At 39.1% G+C, this 16,186-nt stretch overlaps 1 protein-coding gene across 1 annotated transcript in view; it reads right to left on the reverse strand.

Moving 5' to 3' along the window:
• Nucleotides 1–4,489: 4,489 nt before the first annotated feature.
• lrrc7 (leucine rich repeat containing 7) overlaps nt 4,490–16,186 on the reverse strand; it is a 41,224-nt gene continuing 29,527 nt past the window's right edge. Inside the window, exons 22-27 of the mRNA XM_035653584.1 lie at nt 15,923–16,042; nt 15,486–15,699; nt 14,709–14,974; nt 13,625–13,717; nt 9,298–9,372; nt 4,490–7,802 (exon numbers count right to left, since the gene is read on the reverse strand). Of these exons, the coding sequence (XP_035509477.1) occupies nt 7,692–7,802; nt 9,298–9,372; nt 13,625–13,717; nt 14,709–14,974; nt 15,486–15,699; nt 15,923–16,042 (879 nt within the window). The 3' untranslated portion in view covers nt 4,490–7,691. The remainder of the gene's footprint in view (nt 7,803–9,297; nt 9,373–13,624; nt 13,718–14,708; nt 14,975–15,485; nt 15,700–15,922; nt 16,043–16,186) is intronic.

Raw genomic sequence — 16,186 nt, forward strand, 5'->3', positions numbered from 1 at the left:
CAATTGAAATGTCACAAGTGTAATCCCACTGGCTTTTCGGGCAGGCCCATCCCTGTCTGAGTTTTGTGGTATTATCATGGTAAACAGTTTTATTGTGTTGAGTAGATTGAAGCTTCTCTATCCCAGGCTTGTCCCTACTGTATCTCTTTTAGCCTAGATCCATGTCAATTACCAGGGCCGAGTTTACCCACAACAAAGCCTCTTAGCTTTTATTCAAAGTGAAAAGATCCCAAAAAGTCCCCAATATGAGTATCGCTATCAGACCTTTTGGTTAAGTAAGTGGCACAGCAGTAAGTCAATGCCAAATACATTAACATTTAACACATTTAAGATTGGTTATGTAATAGCTTTTATATTCAAATTTTATCAATATGTAAAAGGTCAATGTCAGTGCCACTTTAAATCAATACTCCCACTTAGGCTACATCTCAGCTCACACTGCAGTCACAAGTGTCCCAAATCAGATTTACTTTGGTTCATATGTGACTCAGATCTGTTTTTTATGACAAATCACATTAAATATGATCTTTTTAAATCTGATTTGGGCCACTTTCATATGTGGTTCAAATCAGAAGTTTTTAAAAATGTGTCCTCAGTGTCCTCTCGATTGACATTAATCATGTGGGTCATTTTATGACTGTGACCTGTTCACACTGGTATATGATAGGGGCTGCATTTAAGAAATAACATGAACAGCCAAACAAAAAAAATCTGATCTGAGCAATAAATCATAATTGAGCGCTAAGGCTTGCAGTGTGAATGTAGCCTTGGAAACCACGGGAAGCACAGGAGCTAACACAAGCTTTGTCTCCCCAAAACAATAAGCTATCAGCAAGTGACTGATGCAGAATGTCAAATATTTAGGAAGCCAAAGGGAGAGCTGGTTTGTTTTGGGGTCTATAAAACACTTAATGTTACTTAATGTACTAACATTACTGTCAGTTGTGTGAAAATGTGTCTACAATTTACCACTAAACCTGGCTATATGTTCAGGTCTGCAATTAGCATCTCTTTGCCAACACATACTTAAAGTGTAGGTAAAACATGATACAGTTAGATAAAATAAATTATATTTTATATGTGAATAAGATCTGTTTGGGAGATTGGGGAAGTTAACGATTTAACTACAAAATTAGACAATAAATTGCTACCAATGATTTCCTGTGTCCTGTCCAGTATGTGGTTTATTAGGTTGTTTATCTGGTTGTTTCAGAACTGTATATAAGATCATATAAAAACCACAAATAACTGCTTTGCCTATAAGTATAAGAGTGGCCAGTAGAAGTTGGCTAATGTTTTGTTTGCCTACAATCACTCAACATAAAGTAGTGTTAAGCTTACGTGAGCTAACTGGGGGCTAAAAGTCAGCATCTCTGTTTTAATCTAGATTAAAAAATATTTGACAAATGGGCCAATAAACTAAAACATATGAAGTATTTCTTCAAAGAAAGAGTCTCACATTTTGAATTATATTATTATTACTGTCCCCACTACATTAGGGCTCATCTGGGTTTCGTTCTGAATAAGGAAGGAGTGTGGAAGCTGGAAACTTAAGAATAACTGTTAGTTTATAATTATATTTTTATAATGAGGTTAAAAATACACAAAATACAACCTGTGGACTAAATAAGACACCTTTGTAGTTGTTGGAAGCCAGGTTGTTCCACTTTTGATGGCTAACTGTTTCTCTCTACTTCCATCCTCGTGCTAAGCTAGGCTAAATACATCCCAAGCCTATCTGTGCACTGGACCAACAAAGAGGAAAATGGTATTGATCTTCTCTGCAAACAAGTCGACCTGCGTAATTGTGGGAGTGTACTTTTTATAGTCTTTGTCTCACTGACACCAGTCTTTTTGGCACAGGATTCATTTGCAAAAACAAACATCTCCATTTTTTTATTTTCCTAAATATTCTTTTTTTATGCAATAATATCAATAAAACTGCTGTTGGGAGTTTATGATAAGACATGTAACTTTTTTTAATTTTCATGAATTATGTTTTTTATTGTGACCTCAGGGGAATAACTTCTTGAAAACTCTAGTTGGTTCATTAATTTTAAGAATTGCATCTTTTCTATTTTTCCAAATTAACTTATAATTTTGTGTCACAGGCCGGTCAGCAGTGACTGACCTTTGGCAGTAGAGATGCTGACGTTTGTCAGAGTAAAAAGACAGAGAGACAAAATTAGAAATGCATTATAAAGTTGCTGCAGGACACATGTTAGCCCTGCATGTTGGACACAATACACTGTATGTAGACTCCTGACTGACGTTTTCTCTGCATACACACATACGCAGGCAGCAGCTGAATGCAGGTCATGGACTCAGTCTCTGGTATTGATATCGATCAGGTCACAAGACCTTATTGACAGCTTTGGTGGGTGCACAAAAACTCTCGCTCTGTATCTCTTACACACATAAAACACTCACACACACTGATACCAGCATAACATATTAGTCAGCGTGGGGGGAGATTTATGCATGATTGTATGAGTGGGTTTGGTCAGTCAGCACACAGAAGTATCTTTTTGTCCAAAGCAGTGAGTAAAAAGACAGAGTAAAAAGGAAAGAGAACAAAAGGACATCATTCTGCTTTCATCAATGAGTGTGTTAGTGCGTGTGTGCATGTGTGTGTATACTATTACCCTCTATTGTTAATTGTCGGCCCGTACCACAGTAAGCAGAGTTGTTCTACAGAGGGCACTAATGCTGGGAGAACAGTGGGGAATGGTACAAGACAGACAAAGGGAAGAATATTTAGCCAATGATACTTTTCTTATACAGTCATGCAGTATACCACAATGTAGTGGTAATGCAGTTAGTGAGTGATTAACAGAGGTAGAAGAAGAACTCAAATCCTTTATGTAAGTAAGTAGCAATAACAATAATAATACTCCATTTTGAGTAAAGTCATGCATGCTAGTAAAACACAGAAGTGGCAGCACATTGTAGGCCTACAGTACGTGTGTTAGGCCTGCGGGTATATTAGTACAAGTACTAATGGCCGTGGAAAATACTAATTTCTGATTGGTTGGGAGGTGTATGTATCCATAGCAACATGACTCAGTTTCTACATTGCTGCTAACTCCTATCTCTCACTTGTGAAACACACTTAGCCATGGGTTAAACTAACAAGCAATAAACAGAAAGTGGGTCATTAGCTTGTTAGATAATTATGTGAACGTTACAGCTTCTATTTTTTTTGCCTCTGTTAAGTAATGACAGTAAACTGTAATACATGTGTTAAGGTGTCCTGATACGGCTTCCTTTCACTTCCTTAAGTTAAGCAAACGTATTAGAATAGACATTTGTTTAACCTAACTCAAAACTGATAAATAACAGACTAACTTTGCTATATTTTAGATATAGGCTATGAATGAACAAAGCACTGGATTTTCCTAACTGGCCCCAAAATGGACTAATCATTTAATTACCTTGTCATTAATGCCCATTAATGGATTATAAGGTTCCGAATAAATTAAACGCTGAGCACAGTGGGTGTAGACAAGTTCAGAGGTCATAGAAGTCAAGTTGCTAGAGAGCAGTAAGCGTCATGTTTGTCAGTTACATGTGCTGTGCAAAATCCAGTAGGATTTTTATAAATTATACTCACCACAATGGATTAAACGATTTCCTTGAGCTACTGAAAAATACAAACACTGACATGGTTTACCTCAATTCTGTGAGGCAGCTTAACAAACTCAGTCGTCCCTCTGTGATCCACAACTCAGATAAGTGTCAAGAAGAGATGAGATGGACGGATAGAGAGGGATGAAGAAGAGTCAGGCTGTTAGACTAATGGACAGAGAAACAAAGGAGCATCTGCCGAGAAGATAAGAGGCTCTACTGAGTTTAATCTGCAGAGCAGATCTGCAGAGGAAACTGAAATCTCCCACAGACCTGCTGAGGTGGTCTTCATCACTCTCTCCTCTTTCCTTTCTTTATCTCTCGCTTACTTACTTTCTAGCCATCCTACTTTTTCCCTGTTTGTTCTTTCCCTCCATCTCATTTTTATTCTTGTTCCTTTCCTTTACCCCTTTCTCCTCCTTCTGCCTTTTTCTTCCTCCCTTTAATCCTTTGCTTCCTCCGTTTCTTTATTTCCCATCTTGTTTTGGCTCCTGCCTTGCCTGTTTTCATTATTCATCCCCATATCTCCTTACATGCTCCTTAGCCCTTTATATCTTCTTAACTTTCTTCCTATTTTCATCAACTAATTTTTGCCATCCCCCTTTTCTTTTGTCTGTTCTTGAATTTCCCTCGGGATAAATCAAGTATCTATCTATCTATTTATCCCCTTTTTCTCCCTTCATCTTTCTCTTTCTACAGTAATAAAGTAGGAAAGAGGAGTAGAAGGAGAGATATCCCTCTCTTCTGCCCTCCTAAAGACAGAGCTCAGTGCACCAGGAGGAACCCAGATTACCAATAGTGACATTTTTATTATTTGTACAATAGAGACTTTAGTACATTATTCAAAACACTTCTTATATACTGAAAAAATGGTACGTCCCAAAGCCCAAAATGGCTCTAGTATAATCGCTGCACAGCATTTTTTCAATTTTATACATATATTATTTTTTGTAAAAACTGTATCTTAAATAGTATGTACAGATAGCGTCTGCAAAATGCATTCTAAACACATGATATATATTATATATACTTCTGCAATTACATTTCTCCGCATTAATACTCAAACTTAAAACTGGAAGGATTTCAACTTGCATGTGCAAATAAATAAAGAAATAAATAGTTCTGTTAAATCGTCACTAAAATTTGTCCAACTTATAACTCGACAGCAGTTCTCTCTTCGGAGGTCAAAGTACTTTTTGTCACACAACAGAAGAAGCAGCATTCAAGTTGGGTAGGTGTAGGTACTGCAGAAAGCATGAGTACATTCACAATCAATATGAGTCATTTTAAATTGGATTTCATTCACAGCTATGTACAGTGACACCGTCCTCAGCATTTGTTCAGCTCTTATGTAGTTTAAACACATAGAAAATGACTTTTTTTTGTAGTCATATACATATATATATAATATATATTTGTATAACACAAATTCACAATTACAGTAGAAATACATTTTATACAGTTTTGGATAGTACATGTGTAGGTCTCCAAGTCATACTGTGCGTACTTCCATCCATAACTTTGTTATAAGTGTCATTATTATAAAATATCACAATTTTTGAGCAAAGCTAAGGTATATCAATATATTTAGAAAGAATTACCTGAAACATGTAGTAAAAAATAATTATATTATCAAACCTTTTTCTCTGTTCTCATCACAATATCTTTGATATTTCAAACTCTAAATAGGGTTGGGTGGGTGCCTGTGGTTAAGATCTCTCAACCACAAGACTAAACTGTGCCATTTTGTGTCCTTCATATTGAATTAACTAAATTCTAATGCTTATTAAGAGGGTTGACACAAAATGGGCACAGGATGACACTGTCATGTCAAGTAAAAGCAAAGGACAGTGAAGGATGTTGTTTTGCTCTGGATGAAACATCAGATGTTATACAGAACAGAACAAAACTCCCTGTCATGAGATGTCTTCAAGACACGTGTTGCATTTACACGAAGACAGAAAATGAAACTCTTCACTCTTTTTCTGTGGTTACTTCTGTCATGTCAATACAATTTCTGAAGCATGACCATGACGGTCAGATTTGACTGTATGACCACAGTTTCTACATCTGAGTCATTCGACATTACTTTGTTTCCCTGCTCCTTTAAATGTCATATTCCAAACACTTCCTGACCCTATCTACATATAATTTTCAACGTTCACCAACAGAGTTGGCAAATCTAAATTTCCATGTACACCTAGAGTCAATTAGCATCTCCTCAGGTTACAAAAGTTCCACTGAAATTTCAAGTGTAGCCACACAGCCTCAGATAATTTCCTGATTGTCTAAAAAGGGAAAATGTGATTCACTACAGATTTACCCATTAAGACACTTTAAACTGTGTGTTATACCTTATTGATTCTTGTAGGGACATTCTCTTTTCTCTTGTTGCTTTCTACATGGAGGCCAGAGGTCAGGACCCTCACCAAATGTTAAAACCAGTTTCCCTACACGCTGCTGCTTTCACTGTATGCAGATCAGATCTGGGCCACAAAGGGGTAAAAGCTCTAAAGTTTTAGGCCTGTTTAAATACAACCAGGGAGGGAAAAAGGGTCCATATGGCACCAACTATAGAACATCAGTCTCACTGAAACTCAGTGGTATAATACATCTAGAGTCTTCTACAGAGTAGTGAACTCTAGAAGCCAACAGAAAATGGCTGGCTGACAGTGACCAATGGTATGAGAGCATGCTGTGACTTTATCATACAACTCAAACAGCTAAAAAGGGATGTAACACTGCAGTAACAATACTAGAAAACAGGACCACAAAATGTGATATGGCACAGATATTATGAGTAATGTTACAATGTCTGTGTGTGTGATTGGTTTTACAATAGCAGTTGAAATTTAAAATCAGGCTAGAATATAGACAGGGCTTTATTAGGCAATAGTGCACAGAGCACCATTGCATATGCGTTGTGTATGGGGGCACATACATCTACTGTATATGTGTGTTTGCCTGGTAGTTCATGTGCATGGCAGTGTGTGTAAACATTAGCATGACTTGCTCGATAGATGGCACTGCAGGACAAGTTAGGCTCTGCTGAAAATCTCAGTGGGCCGAGCCTCAGAAATATTGCTTTAGCTCTTTTCAGCACAGCTGTGCAAGCAACTGTTTTTAAAACAAAAAAAACAAGTAGCAGTGATGAACTATGAACAGTGTTTTCTTTACAGAAAGAAAAAAAAAATCAGTGGTATACTTTAGAAAATTGTCCATTTGGAGAAATAATCCCTGTATGTTCATAAGAGAGAATTCAGAATGTGGTTTATCAACAATATTTATATCAATCATAAACTTTTAGAGCTGTCTGTCCAGGCCCCAAGGAGAGTGCAGCTCTAGAAAGCTGCAGCTCTATATATGTACACAAGGCAGAAAGTCTTACGTTTACAATTTCTATACACTGGAGGCAATAATACCTGCAGAACACAACATAAGACAGCAAAAAGTAATAAAACAAAAGACACTGAAAGAAAGAGAAGAACAGAAAATAAAATAAGAGAACAGATTAGAAGACAACAAAAAATTAATCAGAAGAGAACTGGACAAAGCAAAGAAGAACAATGAAGAACGCTGAATGTAAAATATGTGCTACACCAAACAAAATATTAAAGATCTATCATGGACAGCAAAATAAAAAGGCAGTGGAGAAAAGCAAAAATATCCCAGAACCCTAACTAACAGAAACAAACTATTTAGACTGGCCAATAAGATGACTGCCTAATTAACAAACCAACCACAAAATCCAAACTGCAGCAGCCCTGTAGGAACTCAAAGCGTAGAGTCCTCTTGTGGTCCGTCCAATCGTCGATCAGGTCCCTGACCGCCGGTGGACAGAAGAGCCGATATGTTTCCTATGGTACATTTGGCACTAGTATTTGCCTTTGGTCCAGCAATAGGCAAATAAATGTCTGTGTGTTCCCCTAAAAAGGTAAAAAAGGCGGCTCATTTCTCAGTTCCACAAGCCTCCAGCGGAGGGCAGGTGGGGTGGCGTGGGATGGCGATGAGCAGAGTAGAGAAGCGTTGTTGTGTTTGTTTGTTTGTTTGTTATAAAACTATTTTTAGCGCGTGCTGCTGTCTCTCAGAACCATCAAGTCCACCGTCCGCTGGAAACTCTTCAGCAGAGAGACGGCTGTCTCGTGCTCCATGTGTAAAAAACTATGTCCGTTAGCCTGCAAGGCAAACACGCAGCACAGTCAACAGCATGTGTGTGTGCATGTATGTATAGAGGTATGTGTGCTGCAGTATTTCCATACATACGTCTATGTGTGTGTGCATGTGTGTGTGTGTGGGTGGGTGTGTGTGGAAGGATGGAGGGTCACTGCCATCATTATCTCAGTAACACATCACTGTTGGGGAAAAGAGAGAGAAGAGGAGGAGCTACACAGTCATGCTGTAGAGAGAGAAGGGGTAAAGACAAAAAAGGGCTTTTAGATGAGTTCATCCAGCTAAACTGTACATCTGTGGAGAGAATATGAAGGGGAGGAGAGAGGGGGAGGGAAACATGGAAGTAATGAGAGATGGGGAAGGGGGAACACTAACATCTCATGTTGACCTACAGGACAATCCTCTCGGTTAATTCCAGCTCTACTTTGAAATAATAGCTACAGTAAATATATAAATAAAGTAAATATGTATAATTTATTGCTGTTTATTGATTCCGTTTCACTGATCTATGTGGGAGGTGGACGTTTTTTCAATAGCTTTTGTTGCCCCTGGGAGAGTATCCCCCCAAGGTGTAACAATACATATTTTCAGCATTAAATTTCAGCATTGCTTTTTTACAGCTTATAATTAGTAGAAACATTTATCTGAATCATCAGAAAAAAAACATACTGTAATTCAGCCTTACTGCAACTGCTGTATTCAGTTACTTCCAGGACTCAATGTAGAAACGTTTCCAGTGTTTAAGCCCATATGTTGTGTCCGTCATCAAGGTCATAAAAATCCATTTAACTTTTTTTTGTGCTCATTTTATTTAAAAAAACCTTTTTGATTTCATCATAAAGTTGTGCCATAAATCACTTCTCTGCTTCAGGACTTAGTGGTAGCCATGATAAGAGCAAATTATGCTCAAACAAGTTGAATTTTTGTTGACATCTGCTGCAGTCTCACAGTAGTAACAAGCAACACCCCATGATTACGTAGCTTAAAGTTGGATCATCCATGTTGTCTTAACGGCCTTCGCATTCATGTTTCTTAACTTAATATTGTGTGTCTGATAATAAACTTCTTAGATTGTTTCATGCTACTCAAATCCCCCTGTGATCTTTGGCTCAAATGTTTTTGGGTGTCGTTGGCTAATGATGAATGAGAGAGAGGGTGGGAGGGTTATGCCTGATTTCTGGACCGCTACACAACCAGAGGCAGAACATATTTGCTGATATCTGATACACTCTTAATAGACTACATTGAAAAATCCAGTAAGATCACACCAGCGGGCGATCACTGGCTCCATCACTGCAGATAATCAGTGCTGGTATGCCTCTGTTGAATAGCCTGTGTAAGAAAATGTCCAGCTAACTGTAGTAAGAAAAGTGTACCTATTTTTTCCTATCAAATGCTCTGCCTTATAAAGTAAGGGAAGGGTTAAGGAGGGTTAGGGAGGGAGAGAGGGCAGGATGTGGCTGTTTCTGGCCCATTTGATGATGAGTGAGAGGATGTTACCTGCAGTATCTTGTCTCCGGGCTGCAGGGCGGAGGCGGCGGGCCCGTCATGCTGTACCCTAGTAACAAAGATACCCTATAAGTCAAAATGATACACCGTTAGGACAACACAGGGACACGATGGTTTAGAATCTTTGCCTTTCTCATTCTCATCTCAATATCCACCCCCCCAACCCCCCTCCCCCCCAAAAAAAATCACATTTCTGCCAAAAATATATGGGAAGTTCACCAATGCATTCTCTTTGAACTGAATTTAGAGAGGCATGCAATTCACGATGATTGAATTTTAGCAATTTAAAGTACTTTGGTTATTGGCATCGCCAGAAGCTGAGTGATACATTCCTCCCAAAAAGACATTTACTATACATGTCAGAATGGTTTATCATCTGTTTATACAGATAAGGACTTGGCATAGAATAGACATGATGTTAGAAAGAGAGAAAAAATGGATATACAGTAAATATACAAAGAATAGGGGTAGAAGAATAGGTGTGGGATGGGTACTGATTAGGGGAAAGAAGTAGGTAGCAGGGAGGGCAGAAGATATTTCATCCCCGATATTTTCCCTCAATAACCCAAGGCAGAGATTGTAAAAACACCAACATCTTTTCACTGAGAGCTGAAAGATGTTTTGAACACAGAAAGTGTAGGACAAGGCACCTATGTCAACTCGACAAGGTTCAACAAGTTGTGCACACGTTGAACACACAAAAGTGAGCTGAACAGATAAATGTGCCAGGGACACCAGTTAAAACAATATGATGTAGTACTGACAGTGCAATAGCACATACATACTACAGTCTATGAGTGGATGCAAGAACAAACACATATAGTATATTTCATGTTAAAGAGGTGAAGAAGTATTAATTAAATTAATATTCACAGCATTTATACAGTGAGCCTCATACGTGTACTAATAATTTTGATGATGTGGCTATGAAATGGTTTAATTTTGTATGCAAAGTGGTGCATATATGCAATTTATAACCACGTGTTAATGTCGAATTCATTATTTGATATTTGGTTAATTTGATTTTGGTACTTTATGTCTATTCACACCCTTCCATGTCCAAAACATAGTGACATGTCACTGTCAGGTCCCATATGGAGCTCACTGTACATTACAAATGTGTTTGTTAGCAGCTGAAAATAGTTAGTGACAACAATTAAACATTTACACATTGTAAAGCAGTTGCACACAGAGCTACAGTGCCCTGCAAAAACCTTTAATCTTCAAAATTTCTGATTTTTGAAGGGATTTCTTTTAGTTTGACCACAAGCTTATAAAACTGCTTCCTACACAAGTGGGAGCATTAGTGGTCAATGATGAGGTTTTTGCAGCTCAGGGATAGCATACAGTATGTTTGTTATCGACAGCAGCTCAGTGTGCAGAGACAGCAGAATTTAGAAACACCAGGAACAGAAAATTGGATTTTCAAATGTTCATGACCCAGATCTGACTAAAAATCCATATCCTGCTCCTTAAAACTCTGTCTTCTGTTCTTAAACAGAGCCAAGAAGCCAATACATCAAAGCCGGGGATCCCACTCCTGTCAATACAGGAACTGAGTCACCGTCTTCACTCGCTGAATCCTAATTAGCCAGAAGTAAAACTGACCCAGTGGCTTAGAGTGCCAGCTAGTCTTTTAAGTCAAACTTGAAGATCATTGATATTTCTTTTTTTAGACACCTGATAATGACTTCTGGCAGGAAGTCACAAAGGATTTTAAAACATGAATCATTGTGGGATAAACTTTGAAACAACTTGTCGGATACAAAGCAATGTTCTGAGAAGTATGTTTTGTAAACCTCCAATTTATCTGAATTAGCTCTTGGAAGATTATTCTGTATCCATACAAGACACTCATGCAAAGTAGAAGTGTGTTTAAAGGAGGATGATCAGGCCAAACTTATTTGTTAAGAAAGAGGATAATGTTAGTTCTCTCTCGTCTCTCCACTCGTTCATATGAAGGGAGAACCAAGGTTACAACGTTTATTTACTAAAAGATTCTGTTAAATTTAGAATTATAATTTGGGTCAATTGAACAACACATAAATATTTACTTTTTGTAGTGAAATATTCATGTTGTGTTCAGACATTATAAATGATAAAGGTCCGAAAAATCATAAAGAGGAGGCAACTTTTCTATTTGTTTCCATTTTAGAAATGTACATAACAGGTTTGCCAATTCCAACTAACATTAAAGCCAATTTGAAATAATACTGGTCCAGGATATATAATAATAATCTTTATATAGCACAAAAACAGTGAGTTTGAGTGTAAATAAAAAGATCACTGACCTATCTGGGCTGTAAATATGTTCTTCTAGCCCAGATAGATCAGAGGATAGGTGCAAACAACAAGCTGGCCACAAGGGGGAGACACCGTCCTGTGCAATAACGGTGGCTGTAGTAGGCTCTAGGTATCAAAACCACAGATCTATAATTTATTACTCAAGCTGTTTTGATACACAATCCTGTTTAACTATTTAAACTCTGGCTCAATTTCTGTCTGCCTTTAATTTACATTCAAAATAATTTAAAGCAACTGATGTAGTTTTAAACCTGGCAAATGTCTACCCTGAGTAAAATAGTCACAAATGTGTAGAAATGGTTGAACAAACCAAAATGTGTTCGCAAAAGTAGGTCAGAGAGGAAGATCAAACCAAAATCAAAGGCATCTGCTTTTGTTTGAGCTAAAACTGCTGACGAATCAGCCCTGAGTTGACAGCCATTGAAAAGAACATGAAAGCAACTTCGACCGCTTCGACATGTGTGGATGGAAGTAACAAGGGGACCAGAGTAAGAAAAAAAGGTTATTAAAAGTACATTTGGTGGTGACAGATAACAGCTGTTGTTGCACCGTGGTATCCACCCGGTGGGGGGCCACATATGTGGGGTCTGAGGTGAGGAGTGCAGACATAGAGTTCATATCACACCATGTTTAGGACATTTACATTTGAACCATATGTACTCCTACGACTCAGCTGCAGATACTCAGAAGATCAGCAGGTGACTGACAGTCGCTGTTTACATTGCACTGATGCTGGCCAGCTGCAATATGATGGTAAAGGTAGACATTTTATTCTAATGTGATTCTACAATATCCAGTCATCTATATTCATGTGGCCGGATAGAGTATGTCAATCTCTATATCATATCTCATACACTGTATAAATATACTGTTTGTATAATGTAATTACTTGACAAAATGCTTAGGCGAATCACTTGGGAAACCGCTCATCTGCACTGACTCCATTTGCTGGCCGTGTAAGATGGCATTAATAATGGACAAACTGCAGCTGGTGGGAGCTTTATGGATACAAGTAGACGTGGGAATGATTAAATAACTGTACATGTCAGCAACTGAGTCAGTACTTGTCTGTATGAAACTTAAGTTAAATGATGAATTGACAGTTTCTATATTATTCCTTCACACCCCCGACTTAAATTAATTCACCATTTGTCACATGGACTGTACAGAGGCTGACTGTTTAAAGAACTCTTCTCGCAGGCTCTCTATTTATAGACCAGCTGTCTCGTCAGTTACTCAACATCTGAATAACAGTCAGAAAAATCTGCCATACTTCCCATCCCTAGATCAAAGCGTTGAACATCTAAAATCACCCACGGTGTCCCAGAACTAAAGCAGCCTTCCTAAAATAGCTGTCAGAGCTCCGTGAGCAGCCTCGCTCCTTTTCGACTCACTATAGCAGCATGTTTCTAGGACAGACTGCCATGTGCAGGAGGCCTTGGGGATCTGCAGCCCCAACAGGCTTTCAGTACAGGCACACACTGACAGAATCAGTCGAAACCCAGAAGTAGAAATTATAAAACAGTTTGGCATGTCTTGTAATAAGACATTGTGTATGCATGTGGGCACAATCTATTTCTAAATACTGAAATATTCAAGTTTGTTGCCGTAACTTCATTTTCCAAGAGACCTTGATGAGGACACTCTGAATGCATCAAACACACTATTAATGACATGTTTTATCAGTCCCGAAAGAATCCGAAACTCGGATATCATTTCTCTGAAGTCTTCCATCGAGTTTGGTGATGTTAACAAGTTTTCAATATTTCAAGAGCTTCTTTACCCCTTTCAAATACATAACTATAAAACATGCTTCAATTGAACTTCTGTCTTCCAACAGTCTGTAGTATAAGATCACAGACTCAAAGTTAGCTAAGTCAACTGCTGCCCCATAGAGAGACAGACATGCGGACAGATAGACGAAACACTGCGGTAACGAGCAGCAGTTTCCATGGCAACTCTGAGGTAAAGCCGGGGAGGCTGTGATTGGCTGGCAGGCCGGGTCGGGTCGTACCATGTCGGAGGGTTTGAAGGGGTTCCCCTGGCCACTGATGCCACCAGAGATACTGAAACCAAGACCAGGGTTCTTCTCTATTCTCACACACAACTAGAGGGAGAGGACGAACGAGAAAAAGAAAGACAGAAAAAAGAAAAGAAAGAAAGACAAGTGAAAGTGAAATACATAGATCATAACAATCTCTACACAAGCACAGAGTACATAGACAACATGTACAACAGTGGAAAGGGGCTTTCATGTGATGTGTGACACATTTTGGCAGCTATATTGGAGGTCCTCAGTTCTCTGGCAACAACAATTGAGCCACAAATATCCTTGTCAGAGTTTTTCTATTTGGCATAATGAACGCCATCTGATACTAGGAAGGGAAAAACAAAACCCTGCAGGAAGATCAGCTGATCTGGGTGGTGTGAATGACTTCATGTTCCTACCTAAACTGGTACCAGTGATCTCCATCTGTGAAATATCTCAGATTTAGAACTACGCCTCCGTGGCTTTTTCTAGACCTGTTTCTTCATAAACCGTTGCTGTTAGCTGGTTAAAATTACACGTATATGTCCCAGTTATTGTAATAGCTTGTTGGCCTTGTGTGGAACCTTTAAAATCCACTTGTCGACATGTAATGTTATTAACACATCTGATCTGGATAGTTAGTTACCAATAACCACTACTGTCTTTGCATACTTAGCTTGCGGGTTCATATTCTGACAAAGTCATCTAAATCTCTATTATTTTACTTTTACCATTTCTTGTGTGCATTCGTCTCAAACTGTTTATGTGTGTATTGTTCTGTATTACTCTTTTACATGCAACACTTATTTTGAAGAAGAACCACAGCTAAAGAAAGATAAAGTCAGTTTACTCTGTCACAGTTTAGGAACAATTTCAGCTTATTAAACCATTCCCCTCTACTTTTAGTGTAACTGAATGGACCTACATCCACAAAACTAATATCCTTTCTAACCTAGTTAGTATATATTTAGCCATTATTTGAGCACAGCCCATTTTCAGACAGACCTCCAAGATAGTGTGGGATGTGGTTGCTGGAGACAGACAGACAGATGGGCGGACAGACAGATACCTGTTCCTGGAAACCATCCGTGCTCTTCTGGCCTTTCGTCTGCAACAGGCAGCGAGCGCTCTGAGGCCGTGGATTGGTGTGGGTCATAACAACCTGGTTGCTATGGACCATGCCCTGGTTGCTGTGGTACTGGGGGTTGGTGGCGGGGAGGGAGGGCTGATGGGAAGAGTGGGAGGAATGGGGGTTGTACTGGGGTTGGTTCCCAGATGGGGACAGGGCCATGGGCAGGCCTGAGCTGGAATAACCCTGTCCAGCATTGGGATGGCCTGGATGAAAAAAGAAAGAAGCTGGTAGCAGCTAACACTCGTTGTACACATGGCTCACATACTTTACACCAACCGAATAACTTACTAAATTTAATGAAATGTTTTTATGCTTCAATAACTTGACCTGAATTTACAAATAAAACAAAGACATTTATCAATACCAAACTTCTTGAGAATAAAACACCACAATATGCTAACTGGCTAACAAATGCTAATGTAATTCCTGGGGTGTTAGTGTTTTGTGAACCACGATTAAATAACTCTTTAATTGTCAGAGTTTGTCTGACAACAGAAACACAACTTCACATTGTGTCGATGACAATTTAATAACCTATTACGCTACATTTGTTCCAGATTTCATGCTGTGATTGGATGTGACAGCATGATTGGATAACTGCTTGTAACCACAATTATTCAAATTTTCAACAGTGTAACTCAAAGTAGTGTCATACTCCTTGTGTTATAATATATATTGATGGGCTTCACCATTTTTCAATTTATTACCATTTACCTTGAGACATGTTGCCTTGGTACTGCCCCGGCCCCCCAGAGGGAACCACTGACAAGGGCATCCCTGGTTGGTATTGGCCCCCTTTGTTCATCATCCCGTCGTAGCCCTGCTGCCCGACTACACGGTGAGGCGTGGTAGACGAGGAGGAGGTGGAGGAAGTGACGATCATGTGTGTGTTGTGTGACTGGTGGGAAGGATTGTGGGAGTGGGCACTCTGTGGACAGAGAAGGGGAAGTTAGAGACTCACATCCACACCAGAGGAATGGACACAGGAGATGCTTATTTATTTGCGTTTCAGGCTCATTTATTCTTTCCAAGATCCATCCATCTAAACATGTATAGACTACTTTCATATACCAGCTGCAAAAAGAGCCTCTATAAAGCCTAAAGTTTAGCCTAATGGGATGTTTTTTAGGTTTGTCGATTAGAGGTCTGACCTTTTTCATGAGGTTGTCAGGTGGGACGTCCCTCCTGCCCAGGGAGTAGGGAGCCCACTGGTTGCTTCCTGACACCCCCTCTTGGTCATTGTCCAGCATGGCAGCCTGCTGAGAGGGGGTCTGAGAGAGAGAGAGAGATGAGAGCGCAGAGAAGAGAGAGAGAGAGATGAGAGAGAGAAAAGGAGAGACCTATTTTACGTTAAAAGTAACTTTAAGTTGGTAAAAATGTATGTGTATCAAGGCCTGTGCTGGCCTAGTTTCAGC

The sequence above is a fragment of the Morone saxatilis genome, unplaced genomic scaffold (genome assembly GCF_004916995.1).
Source record: "Morone saxatilis isolate NCDOM2014 unplaced genomic scaffold, NCSU_SB_2.0 Contig12, whole genome shotgun sequence".
Lineage (NCBI taxonomy): Eukaryota > Metazoa > Chordata > Actinopteri > Moronidae > Morone > Morone saxatilis.